Here is an 18836-nt window from a genome sequence, read left to right as displayed (position 1 = left end):
TATCGAAAAAAGACCAGTTTACCACAGTGAAAGATAGCTGCAGACGCACAAGCGTACGCTTAAATATTACGTCGGATATGTTCTACATGTTTAGCCAGAATTAAAACTAAGGTACAAAATTACATTCTCGATATAAAAATAAGATAATTAAAGAGGGTGATGGGCTAAACCTTTTAAATTGAGGTTGTTCAGAATTATCTATCATACTGAAATAAAAATTTCAGCATCATTCTCTTTTAAGTTTTTGTTGCAATGTTTCTTGAATTCATGTACTTTTAGTTTTTTTCTTCTTTGCCTTTTTACTTGAACCTACGAACCTAGTAATTTTGCTATTTCTTGAAAATGATTTGATATTAAATATTTTCATCTTAGATAAATGTTTTATGCACTGACAGGGTAAATAAATTTTGCACAAAGGATTCAGCGTAATGTGCTACCTCAATCGAATTAATAATAAAAGAGTTTGTCTAATAGGTGTCTTGTGACACTTATTCATTAGTCTACAAGTATTAAATTTTTGAAAGAATAATGATATCTTAGAAAAGTTAGTAAATGCAAGGAAAAACAATGAATGTGAATGTTCGTATATTTGAGGTAAATGGCCTATATTAATCAAAGGTCCATGACCTATTATACAAAACCACAGTAAGATTATAAAAATTGTAAACTCTGATTGCAAAAGGAAAGAGAAAAATGAAACTTCAAAACCTAATTAAAAGAAATAATCAGCAAATTAAAACTGAACGTGTCTATATAGTTACAGGATTAACGTTTCCTGGCAACAAATAATTCTTCGCACGAGTGGGTTTGAATTCATGATTAAGTTCAGAAAAGAGATTATCTCAAGTGTAAATAAAAATGGCTTATAATGAAATTAGACCATTCATGTGAAAAAAAAAATTAATGACAGTGGAAAGTATTAATTCATGATAATTATCCTATTAGAAAAAATGAAATGTATGAGTATACATTGCAGTGGCATTAAAGCGGTTCCTTTCAAAGAGTTATAAATGACGATACGTAGAATAGTTGTTTTGTTTAACTTGGCAATTATAAATCGTTTATTTAGCACATAAAACCGTAGTTAATGGTTCAAGCTGCCGCCCAGTTGGTGTTGGTAGAAGGTCAGGATGACTGAGGAAGGTTGGTAATTAACTTTGGGATGCGGATTCTTGCAAAGTGTTTCATCCATTCTGCCATTTATGGGTTTCTTCCTCTCTATAAAATTTGCGTATCAAGAAAGTTGAACATAATTAATTTTAGAATTGAAAAGGGAAGATATACCAAGAGATTTTCCAAATATATGGTAAAAGAATAATCACATTTATTACCTTTAACAGGGAATATGTGGATGTTATGGTTTTTCTAAAAAAGAATATGTGATAAATAGTTGCCTAGATAGATTTCATTAACTCATGTAACAGCTAATTCTACCCTTAGCATTTATATTACGCATCCATAATCCATTCACCACATTTCTCCCCGCAGACTAATTAGATAAATTTGTTAGGCAATTAGAGATTTGGCTTTGTAGGACAGCTACGCTGGCTATATAGGGTGGCTGTACGTGAAGAAGACATTCTTTAAATTCCAAGGCATCCCATAACCCCATACATCCAACTCTCCCCCAACTATTACTAAATTAGGAAAGAGAGAAAGGATGGCCCCCAAGCAAGTGAAATCTTTCCCATCAGTGCCATTGAAGGATGAGTTGGATATTGTGATCCCAACAATTAGGAGTTTGGATTTTCTGGAGGTGTGGAGGCCATTTTTTGAGCCATACCATTTGATCATAGTTCAAGATGGTGATCCTACTAAGGTTATTAAAGTCCCAGATGGCTTTGACTATGACCTCTACAATCGGAACGATATCAATAGAATTTTGGGTCCAAAAGCCAGTTGCATCTCCTTTAAGGATGGGGGCTGCAGGTGCTTTGGTTTCTTGGTCTCCAAGAAGAAGTACATTTACACTGTTGATGATGATTGTTTTGTAAGTAATCTTTCTTTCAACCTGGATATGTGATATAGCATCAGTTTCAAAGAAATTGAAGGGCAAGCAAATCTTAGTCATTTATCAGTACACGAGAGATTGGTGTTTTAGAAGGGAAGAAAATGGAAGGGTGGGGTAACTTTATGAAGTTCATGTTTTGCTTTTGTGAACCACAATTTTGAAATGAAACCACAAGGAAAATGTTCATTCATAGAGCGCCATTTGCTTTAATTTACTATATCAATTGGGGTATATGCCCAAACTTGGAATTTGGAATAAATGATTGTGACACCCTACTCAATCATCAAGTCAGCAGTAATGAAATTAGTTAATTCTACTTTTTGACTAATATCTTCCATTATCTTTGCCTTGCATTGCCAAATGATATATATATAGGTGGCCAAGGATCCAAATGGGAAAGATATAAACACAGTGGAACAACACCTACTGAATCTGAAGACACCTTCAACACCCTTCTTCTTCAATACTCTCTACGACCCCTACAGGGAAGGTGCTGACTTTGTCCGTGGCTATCCCTTTAGCTTAAGGGAAGGTGTGCCTACCGCCGTCTCTCACGGGCTCTGGCTCAATATACCTGACTATGATGCCCCAACTCAACTTGTTAAACCCCTTGAGAGAAATACCAGGTTAATTGGTTCATAATCTTCTTTGTGTACTAACATTTTAACATGCCTAAATTCATGTTCCTTAGGGAAGATTAACAATAGGTTAGTACTCTTTTCGTTACTTCATTAGTCACAGCCTAGCCTAAAATGAATCAAGGTAGACAGACATGCACCAATGTGCTTATGTTATTGTTATCATACATGTCTTGAAGATTTACTAACAACCAATCCTTTCCACAAGTATTGGCTCGACCAGGTATGTTGACGCTGTTATGACCATCCCAAAAGGGGCATTCTATCCCATGTGTGCAATGAACCTTGCATTCGATAGGGAACTCATCGGCCCTGCTATGTACTTTGGGCTCATGGGTGATGGACAGCCTATTAGCAGATATGACGACATGTTGGCTGGCTGGTGTTCCAAGGTGCCTGTCTTTTGAAATTTTGTTTAGTCACCTTCTTGTAGTAAACCAGGCAATGCTTGAACTTAAATAAAATGAAATGCTAGGTTAGGGCTAAAAAACTATAGGAAAATCTGTGGTTATTCCCTAAATTGTATCCTCCGACAATGATGTGATAGTATTTAATATGATTATGGTTGTTATAATCCAAAAGCCAAAAATATTTACTTTGCCATTCAACAATTTAATTTAATTTTAGGGTATGATACGCAAAAGAGATGGTACGATCTCCCTAAAGTATATGCTGCATGCATTACATATTTTTCAAAAAAAAGCTATTTATTTAACAACGTTCGCTTTTTCAAATTTAGTGACAAATGACTGATTAAATATGTATATGTGCTACAATATTACTATGATAAAGCGATTAATTACTTTCTCCCAAGTTGTTGATTCGTTTGGTTTTAAAATTGTGCAATTGGATATATATATGATTTTTTTTCTTTGCATAAGCCCATCTAGATCATTGTAATGCCGTTAATTTACTGAGAAGATGCTCAATTGTTTATGCATTTTGCAGTTGATCTGCGACCATCTGAATCTTGGAGTGAAGACAGGGCTACCATACCTTTGGCACAGCAAAGCAAGCAACCCGTTTGTGAATTTGAGGAAGGAATACAAAGGTCTATTCTGGCAAGAGGAAATCATCCCATTCTTCCAAACTCTGACTCTGCCAAAAGAATGTGACACTGCAGCAAAATGCTATGTTGAACTAGCCAAACTTATCAAGGAAAAGCTGAACCACATTGACCCCTATATTTTTAGGCTTGCTGATGCTATGATCACCTGGATTGATGCTTGGGAAGATTTCAACCCACCAGCTGAGGCTGTTCCAGCTGTGGCCAATGCTAAGAAGGATGCAGTTCCACCCAAGAAATCTAAGTAGGAGTTGTTTTTCCATTTCCAGTGTTTGTTTGCTTTCGAGTTGTGTTCCATTTACGAGTGTTTATTTACTTTCTGAATTCTGAAGGTTAGTTGTCTTCGTCAATTCCTTTGTATCCTCCATTGTCATCGATGAAAATAAGTTTTAGTTGTATTAGAATAAAGAGTGATGTTATTTACACTCCAACTATGTTATTTGCACTCCACTATGGCACTATCCCATTTTTATTTTGATGAGACCATATTATCCTTACCCTTATTTCTTGATTAAATCTGGTGAAGTTAGCTCATAGGCAAGGAAAAGAAATTAGGGTAAAGGTAATATGGTCTCATCAAAATAAAAATGAAGTAGTGAGAGTGAAAATAACATAATAGGAGTGTAAATAACAACACTTCAAAATAAATATCAGACTATATAGTAATTTCTAGTTTTGCTTGATTCTTGTTTTTGCATTTTTGTCCATTTACCTTAATGATTCTAACATGTTCGATTAGTGAAATGGATGATCATACGGCCTTGTTTGGAAGAAAATTGTTACGTTTTTTGTGAACACATTTTCTAATCATTTTTTTATTTCACATATATCAAATCGCTACAATAATTTTTTTACAATAAATCCAGTAAAATGCAATCCAAACAAGGCCAGGAGCTAGAAGAAACTACGACCATATTGAAAAAAAACCCAAAATGAAATGAATTCGGATCATAATTTTTGAAAAATTGGCTTTATGGTCTAAGAAGTCATTCCCAATCATTACCCAATTCCAGCTGTAACTGGAGCGCTAGTGCAGCAAAGTTTCAATCATGAAAAGGTAAAAGGGTTATTTCCTCTAAAAGGCAAAAGCATATTGCAAGAAAGCTTTTTTATAAAAGAAATATTGGGAGAGAGTATACGTTTATGCGTGAAAGTTGAATTGTATCATGAAGAACATAAGAATCATATCAGAGCAAAGGTGGAGAAAATGTAAAATTGGTGACACTTTGTAAAAGACAGACAAAGAAATTTACCCAAGGACGTCCAACTCTAACATGAGAAGTTTGAAAGGGCAAAAGTGTTTCTAAACTGGGGTAAAGAGCACATTATAAAATGCTATCTTTCCCTCCCTCACGTAGAGCCTCATTGATTTGCAATTGCTTTTTGGAATCACTGTGGAACTCTCCACCTTAATCACGCAATTCTTGCTGTATAAATTTCAGCATTTGCTTAATGAAATCCTTTAATTTTTGTTTATGAACAACAAAATCAAATACTTTGATTTTCAATTTGAGTCCAAGTCCTTGTTTGTCCTAAGAAATAAAGAATAGAAGTGCAATGTGGTTTTCCACTCTTTCTTGACATGTTTTAGTCCAGGTTGATAAGGCAAAATATTTCTCTCCTCTCTCCTCATTTTTTTAATGTATGAAAGATCAAATTGCACAAAAGAGATAAAAGTAGTTTTCATATATATATATCCTAACGTGACACTCAAAATTCAGCTAGAAGTAGATATTGCTTGCAGATAACCTTGCCATGCATTATTCTAGGTCTAGGATTCCTTTTTAAACAGCGAGATCAGAATTGTGATTATCTATCTGACTTCTTGTATTTACCAAATCACGATATCCTAAAGAAAATTATGTGTTCGTGAATTATCAGAAAGACTTGACCATTATCTTATTCTTGTATCAATATGTTAACATCGGTAATCTCCTTGTCAAGTCATTATTCTTAATCGACTGCATTACAGAATAACTGTAAATCACCAAACATAAACAGGTTTCACTATCAACTAAATCAAGATAAAACCAAACGAGATAATAAAACAAGATTTCAGAGATGATGAATAAGTAGCAAATAAAAAACAAAATTCAATGCTATTTGGACTTGAAAATCGACATATCAATGAAACAGACGATTACACTACATATTTATGTTGGGATCAAAATCACCTTCTTTTCATGCAGATTTCCCCCATTGCAACGTATTGAGATCAGCCGAAGTGTGAAAACCATTGTCACCATTGCAAACCAAGCCAGAGCCAGCATCCATCTTCCTCCATTTACACGCTTCAATTTCCCACCACCAACTCTTGCCTTCTCATTCATCTTCATCTCCATCTTTTCTTCTTCCACCATTTCCTCATTACACAAACAAGAACCATCTAACGATCCAAAACTGGCTTTATCTTTTTCATCACGGCTTCCACAATCCTCAAAGTTTTTCTTATCTTCATCATGATCATGATCATTGTTATCATCAGAAGTAACATAGGACTCCACAGACCAAACTTCACTTTCTTCAAGAAAATCAAAACAATCACTGCATATTTCCTGATCACCTTCTTCTGGCCCTCCAAAAAGCCTTCTTCCTTTAAGCTTTCCAGTAACTAAAGCAGCCCTTCTCTCCTTCAAAATTTCTTGCATCGCAAGATCGTTAGTTCTCACCTTCCAAAACCTCTCATCATCTAATATTATAGGAGACGACCTCCTTCTGTCTCCTTGTAAAGAAGACATCAAACTCCTTGGAGAATTTCCAAGGAGTTTATCACTGTTAAGAGAAGTTTTAGGAATAAAGGAATCAGAAAAGCCTCCTGTAGAACATCTACGCAAATGGGGTCGTGGTTTTGTGTGTTTATAGGTGAACCATTCTTGTTCAAGGTCTACAAATTTTTGGAAAATTGAATCCTTTTGGGATCTTTCAGGTGGGCCTTTTGGGTTTTCCATGATAATGGGATTTTTCTTTTTCTTTTGTGGTACCATAACAATTGATTGCTGTCTGTGGCTTTTCATGCATGGTGGGGTTTGAGTTAGACTTCAGTTTTTGATACGAAAGTGTAATCATGGACGCGATAAGAGCGGGAGTTAGCCACCCACGTCCTGATCGCCCGGATTTTGAATTCGATTTAGAGCTGAAGAAGCTGAGATCAAAATCGTCTTCGTTTTGGGCTTTCGTTGCTGTGGTCCTAAAATATAGATTAGGGGCAGGACCAGCTTCTTAAGTGTTTTTCTTTTTTTTTTCTGTAAAGGAGGCCTAAGGCCTAAATACATTGAAGATATGGATAGACCGACAATGAGTCGCAATATATGACGGACTTTGCTAAGCTAATTCCATCTTGCATGCCTAAGTTTACCTCTTTTTCTTTGACACTATTTTGATTTTTTTTTTATCCTCCCACCACCCTCCACACCTCTTTTACCCCTAACTTTTAAGTTCAAGATTTGAAGCATAAATATGAGAGCGAAGAAGATTGCCTAAACTTAACTTTGCTAAGCCATTTGCACAAATTACCCACTTTAGAATAATCCCCTCTTGCATGTCTAAGCTTAACTTTGCCAAGGCATGTGCATACAAATTACCTACTTTCATACTGCAATGAATAATAGCTCCTGATGCAAACCTTACTAAATTGCCCAAAGTTCAGCAGCTAGACTGTTGGCGCCAAAAAAAAAAAAAAGAAAAAGAGCACAGTAGAAGCAATTTGCAAACATATAAAATATATGGGAAAAGGAGAAGAAGAATGAACACACAAATAAATTACTCAATAATTTTATTAATTCAAAACTCAACAAGAACAATATCAGGTTATAATCTTTTGCTTACAACAACTCACAACTCTTAACTTAAAAGATTTTTCACTCGTGGTAATGGATGAAACATGTACTTTTCAAATAATTTCATGGCTTAATCACTTCTGTCAAAAAACTCAAACATGTTCATTCATTCTTGATTAATCCATTATTTAATTCATTTACATAATCAAGAAAATCTCCCAACACCACAAAATCATAATTTTCACCAACAAAATTTTTAACATCACCATATTTTTCCTTTAATTTTTTCACACTAACAAATTCATTAACTTTAGTAGTACCACAAATTTCAACTAAACCGTTCATTCTACAATTATTATCAACTAACTCCATCACTTGATTTGTTTTTTCAAACAAATATCAATTCTAATAAAGTCAATATTTTTTACCTCGCCACGATCTTCAATCACAATTTCAATTTCACCAGTAAATTCACTTCCTTTCTCAATCACTCATGAAATTTCATTTTGAATCACAAATTTTCATCTTCAAGTGCACATACAATTTCTTCTCTCTTGGTCTCATTCAAAAATTCTTTTTCTTAATTTTCATCACAAATTTCTTCTCCACCATGATCATAACAAGAATTTATCACAATTTTCTAAGCCTCCCTTGCCATCTTTTCATTTATGAATTTTTTGAATACATGCAACTAGACTTTCATACTGAGATAGTGAAATGTCTTGTGATTCAACTGTCTATTTCTCTCTAACTCTTTAACTGCATTGGTTGATGATTCCGTACCTACTCTCGATTCCATGAACCCCATTTGGACAATATCCTAAACTCTAATAGTTTGAAAAAATGTCTTCAAATACAATTGTAAAACTTCCTAAACAAATACGATTGTAAACCAAAATTTATTTAGAAGTGATTTGAGATTTACTAAACTAATATGAAAATTAAATAAACAAGACACCAAAACAAGAAACTCAAAGAATTGGGAAATAAATAAATAGAATAGCTTAGTTTAATTCCATCAAAGATTGGATGACAATTCAATATTAATTACAAAGCCAAAACTCCACTTGCCTTAACCATCATCTCTAAGCAAACCACTCCCTCCTGCCATACCTAGGCTGGTAACACCCAACAATGTCTCATCCACTACAACGGTAACACCCAACAAAAATTGATAAGCACTTTCCATTGAAAACTAACAAAATTTGTTCTTATCCGGTTTGTGTAATGTGCGTAAATTAGATTTGTCATGGAGATGGACTCAGGTGTATCTTCATAGTCAAGGAGACATATGACTGCTGGTGGTATTTTTCCTATCAATAGATTTATTAGCTGCTGTAGCTAGTGTCTTTTGTTGCTGATCTGCTGGGTAGATTAGAACCGTCTTACAAATTTGCACAATTTTGCGCCTCCACTTCCCGACAGAATACTTCAGGTTGTTTGGCAATTTAGGTTTGCCCTTTAACTGGGCACGAATCCGTGGAGGAGCAGACTGAAGTTCCTCACGGTAAGGATAAATGGATGGTTAATGTAACTTCTCTCCTAACAAAAAACCCTGCTTTATTTTGCACCTCCACTTTCTGACAGAATATTTGGCAATATATATTTGCCTTTCAACCAGGTATGAATCTATTGAGGAATAGACTGAAGTTCCTCAGGTGCAAGGATAAATGGATCATTCACTTTTGGCTATAATAATCTCCCACACATAGTCCGGAAGCCTATGGTCAGGAAACCCTAGCACTTGATAACAAAAACGCATATATAACAGCTAGCACTTGATACATTTGGATTATAAACAGTGGATGAATGTGTATAAAATTTAAAGTTGGGAGCAGGTGAATAAAGGTATAGAAAATTAAGTAGCTTTCAAATGCTTGGAGGGTCTAAATTAACTCTAGGGTTAAGAGAGAGAGAGATAATAATAAAAGTTTAGTTTAGCTAGAATGTGTCTCAACTCAATTGTTTAGTCTTCTAAGAATATACTTAAGGTTAAACCTCCACGTGCTAATTGCTACCTTGTTTAGTATTTCTAAACCTAAAATATAACCCATGTGCTCTAGTGTAAACTTTTCCAAATAGGTCCAAAACGGATTAAGCTATGGGACCCAAATATTAAGCTCGAACTATCAGAATTGGGCCAGGTCTGTTGACCGCATGTGCATCCCTCGATTGGCTGCCGGTCACATGAATTTGTTTTCGTTTTCGAATCTCAATTTGGGCCTAAAAGATATTGTTCCTTGAAAATGAAAAAGATGTTTCCATTCTATGTATAAACAAAGTTATTTTTTTTTATTTAACGGATAAGTCGAATGTCTCGAATCGAATTCTCGTTTGCACTCCCTTTCCTCCTCTGTACCGTCCAACCAATCTTTCATCCAATTTATAAATTAAGTTAATTTTACTGACCGAAAAGGAAAATAAACTACATATGAAAGCTGAACTTACAGTGGTATATTAGGTGGTTGTGTGTTTGCTTCTTTTTTTTTCCCCGATAAAAGGGGTTCCATGGCAGAGCAGTGTCAAAACAATTATTTTTAAAAAGTTACCTCAAATTAGAAGAGGTAAATAAAGATGGACTGATGGGAGAAGGATGATGAAATCAAAATATATTCCTCAAATATTTGTGTGATGGGAGAGGTAAAGTTTCGTAAATAATACTTCAAAATCACTTGTCAAACATGCATTAAAAAAAATTTCCTCACCAGTCACGACCCAAAACAATGTCTAAGGACTATGACAAAGCACCTAATGCATCATCTGTTTCATTCACCACCAAGAAAGTATAAGGCCACCACACACACAAAAAAAAAAAAAATCAACCAAATAGATACTTACAATTAATAATAATACTCCACAAGAATAGCAAGCAAAGTGAAATTTACTTCATCACCAAAAGGTATCGTAAAAACTACATTTGTTAAAATATGCACTTCTCCATTCATTGATGCCGACTTGTGACTTTCAGGCACCGACATGGTAAATAATAAGTAGGGTTGTTCAAAAGAAATGTTTGGTCCACAACGGAAACGGAACCAAATCGACTTAAATAAAGCTCAAAGGGAAGACATTAACAGCTTCAATGAGATCAATAATTGGTGTAAATTTTTTGAATTGGAATTCTTTTTATGTGAAATTTTAGAATTTACTTGTACTTTTCTTTAACTTCTTTTCTAGTAATTTCAATCAACCATCTACGATCTTCAAGACACTCGAACAACCATGACACGTAATGAATGATACTTGTAATAAGCAACGGCATATGAGCAGGCCAACTTGATTTTGTAACTTCCTCCCTTGCTTTGTCTGCCATGTTGTGTCGTGATGACATGTCATATGAAAGCCTTCGCACTTTGTGGCAATACTCAAAAAAACCAAACTAAGAACATCCCTAATGATCAACAAGAAGATGACGGCCTTGTTCTCGTTCGATTTAGATTTTGTAAAATCTGATTATAGAAAGTGATTATAGAGAATAATCAGATTCAGCAAAAGCTACTATTTTGTTGATTATAGATTAAAAAAAATCTAAAATCTAAGTACAAAAACAAATGAGAAAATCCCAAAATATGATTAATCATAATCAAAATCTACAATCAGGTAAAATAATCAATCGAGATCAAACCTGTCTAGTCGTCACACATATACGGTATACCCCCAATGGGATAGAGAAGTGATCCGAGTTTTCTTCTTTTATGGCATTCCAAACTTGTTCAAAAGCTTTTTTTGTCGAAGAGTTAGGTATTATGCTTAAAGCAAGGGGTAATGCACAACGCATTGACCATCCCGGACATGCACTGAAGATGCATCACTTGATTCTTTCTTTCTTTTTCTTGTTGTTCTCATATGCTCCGGGGAGTCCTTAATTCAACTCTCTAGCGTGTAACCACTCGTTAATACTCACTCCGGAGCATGCTTCACGGCTACTCATTCGTCCTAACTAGCCAAATAGTAGAATCTCTCCGGGAATTAATAGGATGAATTACGCGAACGAAGAATGCATATGTAATTGGATCAGACAAAACTCTGATTGTGTCACGAAGCAACGAATTCATTGCACACATTGATTTAAAGGATATGCGGGAATGGAAACTTTATGTTACGGGCATTTTTTAGCCAAGCAGATGCTCAACTCGCTTTTTGTATTTATATACTTTTAGGTTTTCTGCACAAGAATAACTTATAATAGAAGAAAAGGCTCCTTCCTACTCTTTCTGTCTCAATTTAACTTGGTATATATCTTCTTCCAAGCACCAGCATCTAAAAAGGCAAAGGACAAAACATAAAGGAAAAACGAAAGCGTAGAGGAATAACATAGATGTAAAGACATGCTATTAAATTAGGGCACAAAGTAGTACAATATTGTTGGAACCTTCAGAAAATACATAAAAGAAAAAGCAGTCTAACTCTCTACAAATATATTTTAAGAGTTAATTTTATATACGCTGACAGTGTATATACTAACACGGTGGGATGTACGATACATATGTAAAATTTGAAATTCAAATTTAAATTCAGATTATGTGTCATGCATCCAACGGTGAAAGTGTATATACTATCAGTAGATAGAAGATTAATACTTTTTTCCACTAATAAGTAACACCAAAAGTTAACATCACTATACTTTTCTTTCTTGTGTTTATGGAGAAACAGCCAAAGGTTGAACGTTGTGGAGATTGGAACAAGTGAATTTGGATAGTTTTTAATATGTAAGTCTACAAGTAGCTACTAGGGCTTACAAATGTTAAAATACTTTCGTTATAATGTCGAAAACCTAGTTTCTGACAATTTCACCTAGTACTCTTAAGATTTTCAATATTACACTTACCTTTCTTGGTCTTATAAATGACCATAATAACCTTAACATATCAATATTTTTCATGCAATTAAATAATCGGCTCCTAATCTTGTGTATATGAATGCATTTCACACAATTAGACATTAAACAAAAAAAAAAGGTTCATTCATAGAATAATCAATTATGTCATAAACATAATTTTAAACATGTTACAAATTAATTTTAGTATTGCTTGGAGGATCTAGAGATGAATAGAAAAAGATGTTAGTTGAAGGTTTAAGAAGACGAGGTTGGTGTTAGTACTTCAACGTTTAAGGGATAGGGTGTTATATTAATGCAGTTAGTGAATTTTTTTTAACTTAATAGTGTTGTTTTTTCTTTTGATTAGATTGAGGTTTTAGAGTTTAGGAACTAATGGTGATGGTGGTCACGAAGATAGTGGTACAAATTTGGGATGTGAAAATATGGAAGGTTTAGAACAGTGGAGATGAGCGTTAATGCGAGTTTATGATGTTGTATATGTTCCAATTTTTTAATAATTTTATGAGAAAGTAAAATGAACTTCACAATTTTTTGAGGGTATTTTGAGTTATTCATTTAAAATTTTGCCCATTAAACAATTTTTGTTATCAAAATAGTAACTTAAAGGGAAATAAGCGTAATTTTTGAAACTTCAAGAGAACTAGGTAAATTTGTCAAAAACTTCAAGAAAGATTTTCGAATTATCCCTAAACCATAACTTCGAACCTCTGTTTCCAGATTCAAAAATCTTGATTGATATCGAATAATAGAACAATCTTTTTTCTAGAAGCCGTGGCTGCCATGTTAGGAGATTTACAATAGTTGTGGCATATGAATCAAGAATTAGGTATAGCTACTGTTGAGGGAAAAAAAAAGTACAAAGGGCCAAAATTACCATGTGACCGACTCAGGACACAGATTACGGCCGCTGACTAAAAAATGCCAAAGGGGAATCCAATTTAATGCTAAAGACATCAAGTACTCATTTTGGACGTACTGGCATGATTATAATACTTCACTGTTTCCCTTGTGATTGCACCCTTTCTAAATTTGCAAGAAACAAAAAATAATTCACCAAAGATAACCATATAGAGCATCAAAGAAGTATGAAAACATAACATATGAAATTGAAATTAGGGATAATTTAAAAAACCTCCCCTGAGATTTTTGATAGTTTCACTGACCTCCCTTGAGATTTCAAAAATTACACTAATCTCCCTTGAACTTAAAGTTTTGGTAACAAATCAGTCCAATTCAGAAAAAGTACTATTAAAAAGTATTTTGAGGAGTGAGATGATAATTTTCTTCCATATATGCCCTTTTCTAATTGTCCTCAAGGTGTATTACTAAAGAATAAAATAATTAATAAAAGTCAAGGGATATAAGTAAAATTTGAAAAGATGTAGCAACTATAACTTGAAGCAAAAATGGTCTCTGTACATAGCTAGTGCAAATTGTAATGGCCATAATTTTTGTCATTTGCAACTATATATAAAAGACACAACTAACTCCATAATGCTATTAAATTATTAGTATAAGCATCTAAATTTGGGTAAAAAAATTAATCCTTTATTTTAGTTGACGAAGTGAAAGTAAGAGTATTGGTGCAGAAAACATACAATTCTTAGTCAACAAATCAACAATTAAAGGCATGACTAGTTTTGTCTAAACACAAGATTCGACAAAATAAGTCAATCAGAAAATTTTTCTATTTCTCTGGCTCATAAGATCTATCTATGCAGACTATATAAGGCTGTCTGTCCTGACAATTGTCAAGTGATATCAATCACAAAAATAGCGCCATTTTAATTAGGATAGCAAGTGATGCCATTTTTTAATTGTAATTATGGTTGCCAATCTGATATGAAATAATCATTTTTTGGTTTAATTAGTTAATCTTATTTATTTAGTGCCCTAACCTTTTTTTTTGTCAAATATTTATTTGTACTAAAGTATAATGTTTTAGGGCAAAATAGTACTTTCACTATATCTTATGTAAATAATGGGTCCAAATTTCTGATAAGGGAGTTTAGTATAATTTTTAAAATCTCAGAAGAGGTCATTGAAAGTGTCAGAAACCTCAGGAGAGGTTTTTAAAATTATCCCTTAAAATTAAAATTAAACTTAGTGCCACAAAATCGTTGATCGTTTGAATATGTCAAGATATAAAATCCCCTTGCATGGCATCATTAAAAAAATCAACAAGAGAATGTTAAGCTACTGGTGAATTTAGCTGCCTCCACACTACCTACATTAGCCAGCCCTACAGCCGTTAGTATTCAGTTGGAACAAAAGAATTTGACACGGATATAAAAAAGGTAGCCACCAACAATATCGATGTGACAGTCAAACAGGGAATATATCCCAGATGAAGAAGTTTCACCTTGGCCGCTACAGTTTGTTAAATCTCACCTACCACCTAGTTTAGCCACCACATCTTCTGGTTGCGCTTCTTATCCAGTTTACCTTCATTTGTCATAAATCTTCTCCATTTGTGTGAACCATGAAAACCTTGGTTTTCGCTTTTTATCAATTTCTCCAAAAGCTTGAAGTAAGTGATCTAAAAAAGACAGCTTGGGATGACACTAGACAGAGTACTTACTGGAACTAGCCAATAACATATGACCAGTCTCAGATAATTTCACATGCGATCTTTTTTATTCTTTGAAGGTCAAGCTGATATCTGATTCGATTCAAAGAAGGTCAAGCTGATATCTGATTCGATTCAAAGAAGGTCAAGCTGATATCTGATTCGATTCTCGAACCCATATTATGCATTTTTTGCATTTCTTCCTCCTAATTCAACTCTCGAACCCTCTCTCTCTCTGCACTTATACATTTCTTTTTCCTAGTTCGATCCTCGAACCTTCTCCTAGGTATTGGAATTTCGCTCGTATATTTGCTAATATGTTGAAGATGCATTATCATTTGAAACACCTTAAAACTGTTAAAAGCCAGAATTCTGACTCGTTTACACTTTGAAAAGCAATCTAAACTTTGATCCCAAATCCATATGTGCGAGACAAAAATCTCATAGCACAACATTAGGACCATTCATAGTGTAGCTTTCAAGGAATTAAAGCCATAGCCATTTGCCACCCACCCTTCTGATTTGAGGTGTTGATGATTGCAATGAAAGGTGCAGCATCTCAGTCACTTATTTAACACATGGCCCATACCTTACTGAAAGTCCCCACTTACCCATACAGTGCAATAGAAGACAATGCAGTTTCCACCTACCATCATCAAGAGAATCAAGAAAGCAAAAAACAATTCTAACAAAACCACTTCATTAATAGTACCAGCTAAGAAAGAACAATATGAAATTCAAGTACAAGAATTAAACCATTTACTATATATTAATTATATACCATTGTCTTATGTTAATTATTTATTTCAAGTATGTAACAGAGAGTTTATATATATATATATAGTGCTGCTAATAAAGAAAACAAGATGGTACAAAGCCCTCACAAAATTCTACAGCTTCCCTGCAGATTAGGTTTATGCTAAAGGACCCCAGACAGGGCCACATGTGGAGCACATCAAGGTGTCAAGGATGAAGGGGGGCCATGGACATTCCAACCCCATGTGCAACGTCCCTCCCAATTTTAACCCTCGTCTTTCTCATCATTTACATTACAGAGCATGCATGAGGGTTCTCATCACTGAACATCTGTGGAGGATACGCTGGATATCCATAAGATTCTTGAACATAGGCTGGATGATGAAGCTGCTGATTGTTCTGTGGATGATAATAGTAGAAATCATTCTGATGATGGTTTTGTGGATGATAATAGTAGAAATCATTCTTCTTCATTTCCAATTTAGGATCACCTCCTTCTTGTCCAGCTTCTTGTTTCGGCGGCTGATCTTCACCGACGCTGCCGCCAGCCAGAGGCGGTGCACCGTCTTCCTTTTCGGGTTTTTTGCCATCATCTTCACCTTTCTTGCTCCCCTTTTCGCCGCCACCATCGGCTTTTGCCTCTTCTTTTCCTTCCTTAGGTTTCTCTTCCTCCTTTTTCTCAGGTTCTACCTTAACAATTTCAGCATGTTTATCTGTCCCCTTGTAAATAAGATCAACCAGCTTAGGTGGCTCGAATGCCCCTTTCACAGTCACTTCGGAGCTGTTTAGATCTGGCTGTACACTTTCAACTCCTATAATTGGAGAATTTTAATGGGATCAAATTAAATTAAATTCATTATTATAATTGATCTTTTCATTATTGATACGGATGGAATCCAAGAAAGTACAAGATTCGACTCGTTGTTAAGAGCATTGAACCAAAAAAACTGTCAACAAACTAGAAAAGAAAAGGTAAGAGAGACTACGGATTGACTTCAATTCTAAGGAATTCAACAAAATCCGGAGCATTTGAATATTTTAATCCACTCAAGGTTGTTTAAAAAAAAATATTATACCATAAAAAATATTGACACACATTTCTAAATTTGGAGATTCAAAAAGAAATGAAAATTATTCTCTACTTTGCAAATACAGCTGAAAAGGGAAAAGAGCATGATTAGATAATACGTGTCTACTCCTACTATTATACGTGTCTACTTTCTGAATAAAGCTGAAAAGTGTAAGAGAAAAGCATAATTGAAATGCATTTTCATAAACAAAAAGACCAGATATACAGGGCAATCTAAAAAATTACAAAATGCAAATGCAAATTTAAATATAAAAGAAAATGAAAATTACCTTGCATTTTCTGTATACGCCTCTTCATTTTTTGAGCACAAGCCTCACAATGCATGTGAACTTTCAAGACTACAGTAATCACAGGAAGCTAAAAAAAAAAAAAAAAGGAAAAGGTGAAGCACCAAAAACATGAGTTTACCTCTGTTATCGTTTGACAAGAAAAAAAAAACATGAGTTTACCTACCCTCAAAAATAAAATCAAAATGATAAAATGCGGAAAGTATTGATGTGAAATATTTAAAGCAAAAAAATGGGGTAAGATGTTGAAAGAAATTATAAAACCTCTTCTTTTTTCTCTTCAGGTTTAGGAACTTCTTTCTCTTCAACCTTCTTGGCTTCCTCCAGTGGCCGCGGCTTCGGAATCGGAGAAAGAAGCTGCACTTGGCGGTGGCTCTTCCTCTGAACCCTCTCCAAAACCTTGAGTGGATCTGCCTTATCACCTTTCACCACCACCTTACTTGCCTTGCAATCAGTCACAACTTCTTCCACTCCTGATAAACATTACAAAACATTTATAAAATATAAAAACCAAAAAATTTATAACCAAAAAAAATTTAAAAAAATTCAAAGCATTAGAATTAAAAAATTTATATGAATAAACCGAAAGATCTTTCACCATCAAAGCCTTTGAGGCATCTGCGAACTTTTCGAGCACATCCTTCACAATGCATGTAGACTTGTAAAATGATTTCTTGCGGCGGCGGAGGAACAGGGGCAGCAGCAGCTGGCGGGCTGTCTTTGTCTTTGGATTCCTCGGCGGCAGCTTTCTTTTCATCACCTTTTGGTGCTTCATCCTTCTTGTCTCCCTCTACCACCTTAGCTTCCTCTGGCTTCTTTTCCTCGGGCTTCTTCTCTTCCTACAATCAAGAAAGAACCAAAATCATGCATATCTCTTTTCCAATGACGAAATGAAATGGCCTACAGGCAACCATAAAATATCCAAAATCATGATGGGTTTTTTCCAATACTTTCTATCAAATTTGGATGGAGAGGAAAGAGAGCTGAAACACGCATACCTCTCCCATGGGGTTTTCCGGTGGGGGGAATGGAATGAGCTGATTATGATAAGCTTGGGGAGTCACACCTCACAAGAGACACAAACTTCACGAACTCTATACTCTTCTCTCTTCCACTAACTTTTTAAGCATTTTCTAGGGGTTTTGTTGGGCGGATAAATTACTTGAGGAGTACTTTACTTATTTTAATTATCAATTTTGACCCCACATCTATTTTAAATCTTAAATTGATCCCTCAATAATAAATTTTATGGAAAATTAATCATTTATGGTCAATTTAAAATTTTACTTGCCTTTTTTCTCTTACATTTTGTTTGGCAAGAAAAGTAATTCGTTGTAACAAAGAAAATTAAGAGCATACCAAGTTAGTGAATAAATATTTTTACCTAAATAAAAAAGGAAATACAACAAAATTTGCTCATAGTAACCAAAATGGTGACCATGACAAGTTTCAAATAATGTCACTTTTACGATAATTTTAAAATAGTTTATTTATTAATATGATAAGTTGATTAACGCAGCATTTGAAGAGTTCGCAAGACTCTTTGAAAAAGAAGGGAGGAATGACGCATAAAAGGAGAAGAACAATAAATATTTCTCGTAAATTTGGAATTTAATTATTAAATTGGCGAGTCATTTAAATTTACCAACTCAGCACTCCTTAGTAGTTGAGTTTGAATCTATATTTAATCTTAAATGAGTCTAAATGAGTGAACCAAATCCATCTACTTAATACTCCGCGATTAAATGGATTTAATATGGTCACTCATTTAGATTCAGCAAAAATTTATATCTAAATCTATTT

At 34.4% G+C, this 18836-nt stretch overlaps 2 protein-coding genes across 2 annotated transcripts; one reads left to right on the top strand and one right to left on the bottom strand.

Annotated features, from left to right (window-relative positions):
* Positions 1-1660: 1660 nt before the first annotated feature.
* Positions 1661-3963, top strand: LOC113768990 (UDP-arabinopyranose mutase 1-like). The gene is made up of 4 exons (XM_027313485.1): positions 1661-1990; positions 2387-2637; positions 2873-3041; positions 3598-3963. Exons 1-4 carry the CDS (start codon positions 1661-1663, stop codon positions 3961-3963), a joined length of 1116 nt encoding a protein of 371 aa, XP_027169286.1.
* An 11725-nt stretch (positions 3964-15688) lies between these two features.
* LOC113767547 (heavy metal-associated isoprenylated plant protein 7) lies at positions 15689-18134 on the bottom strand. The gene is made up of 5 exons (XM_027311678.1): positions 18032-18134; positions 17632-17872; positions 17298-17506; positions 17016-17103; positions 15689-16468 (listed from the first exon to the last, which is right to left on the bottom strand). Exons 1-5 carry the CDS (start codon positions 18038-18040, stop codon positions 15945-15947), a joined length of 1071 nt encoding a protein of 356 aa, XP_027167479.1. The 5' UTR covers positions 18041-18134; the 3' UTR covers positions 15689-15944.
* Between the last annotated feature and the right edge of the window lie 702 nt (positions 18135-18836).

This window comes from Coffea eugenioides, chromosome 4, assembly GCF_003713205.1.
Source record: "Coffea eugenioides isolate CCC68of chromosome 4, Ceug_1.0, whole genome shotgun sequence".
NCBI classification, from domain to species: Eukaryota; Viridiplantae; Streptophyta; class Magnoliopsida; order Gentianales; family Rubiaceae; genus Coffea; species Coffea eugenioides.
Note: the sequence above shows the minus strand (reverse complement) of the source record. Positions and strands in the feature narration are given on the sequence as shown.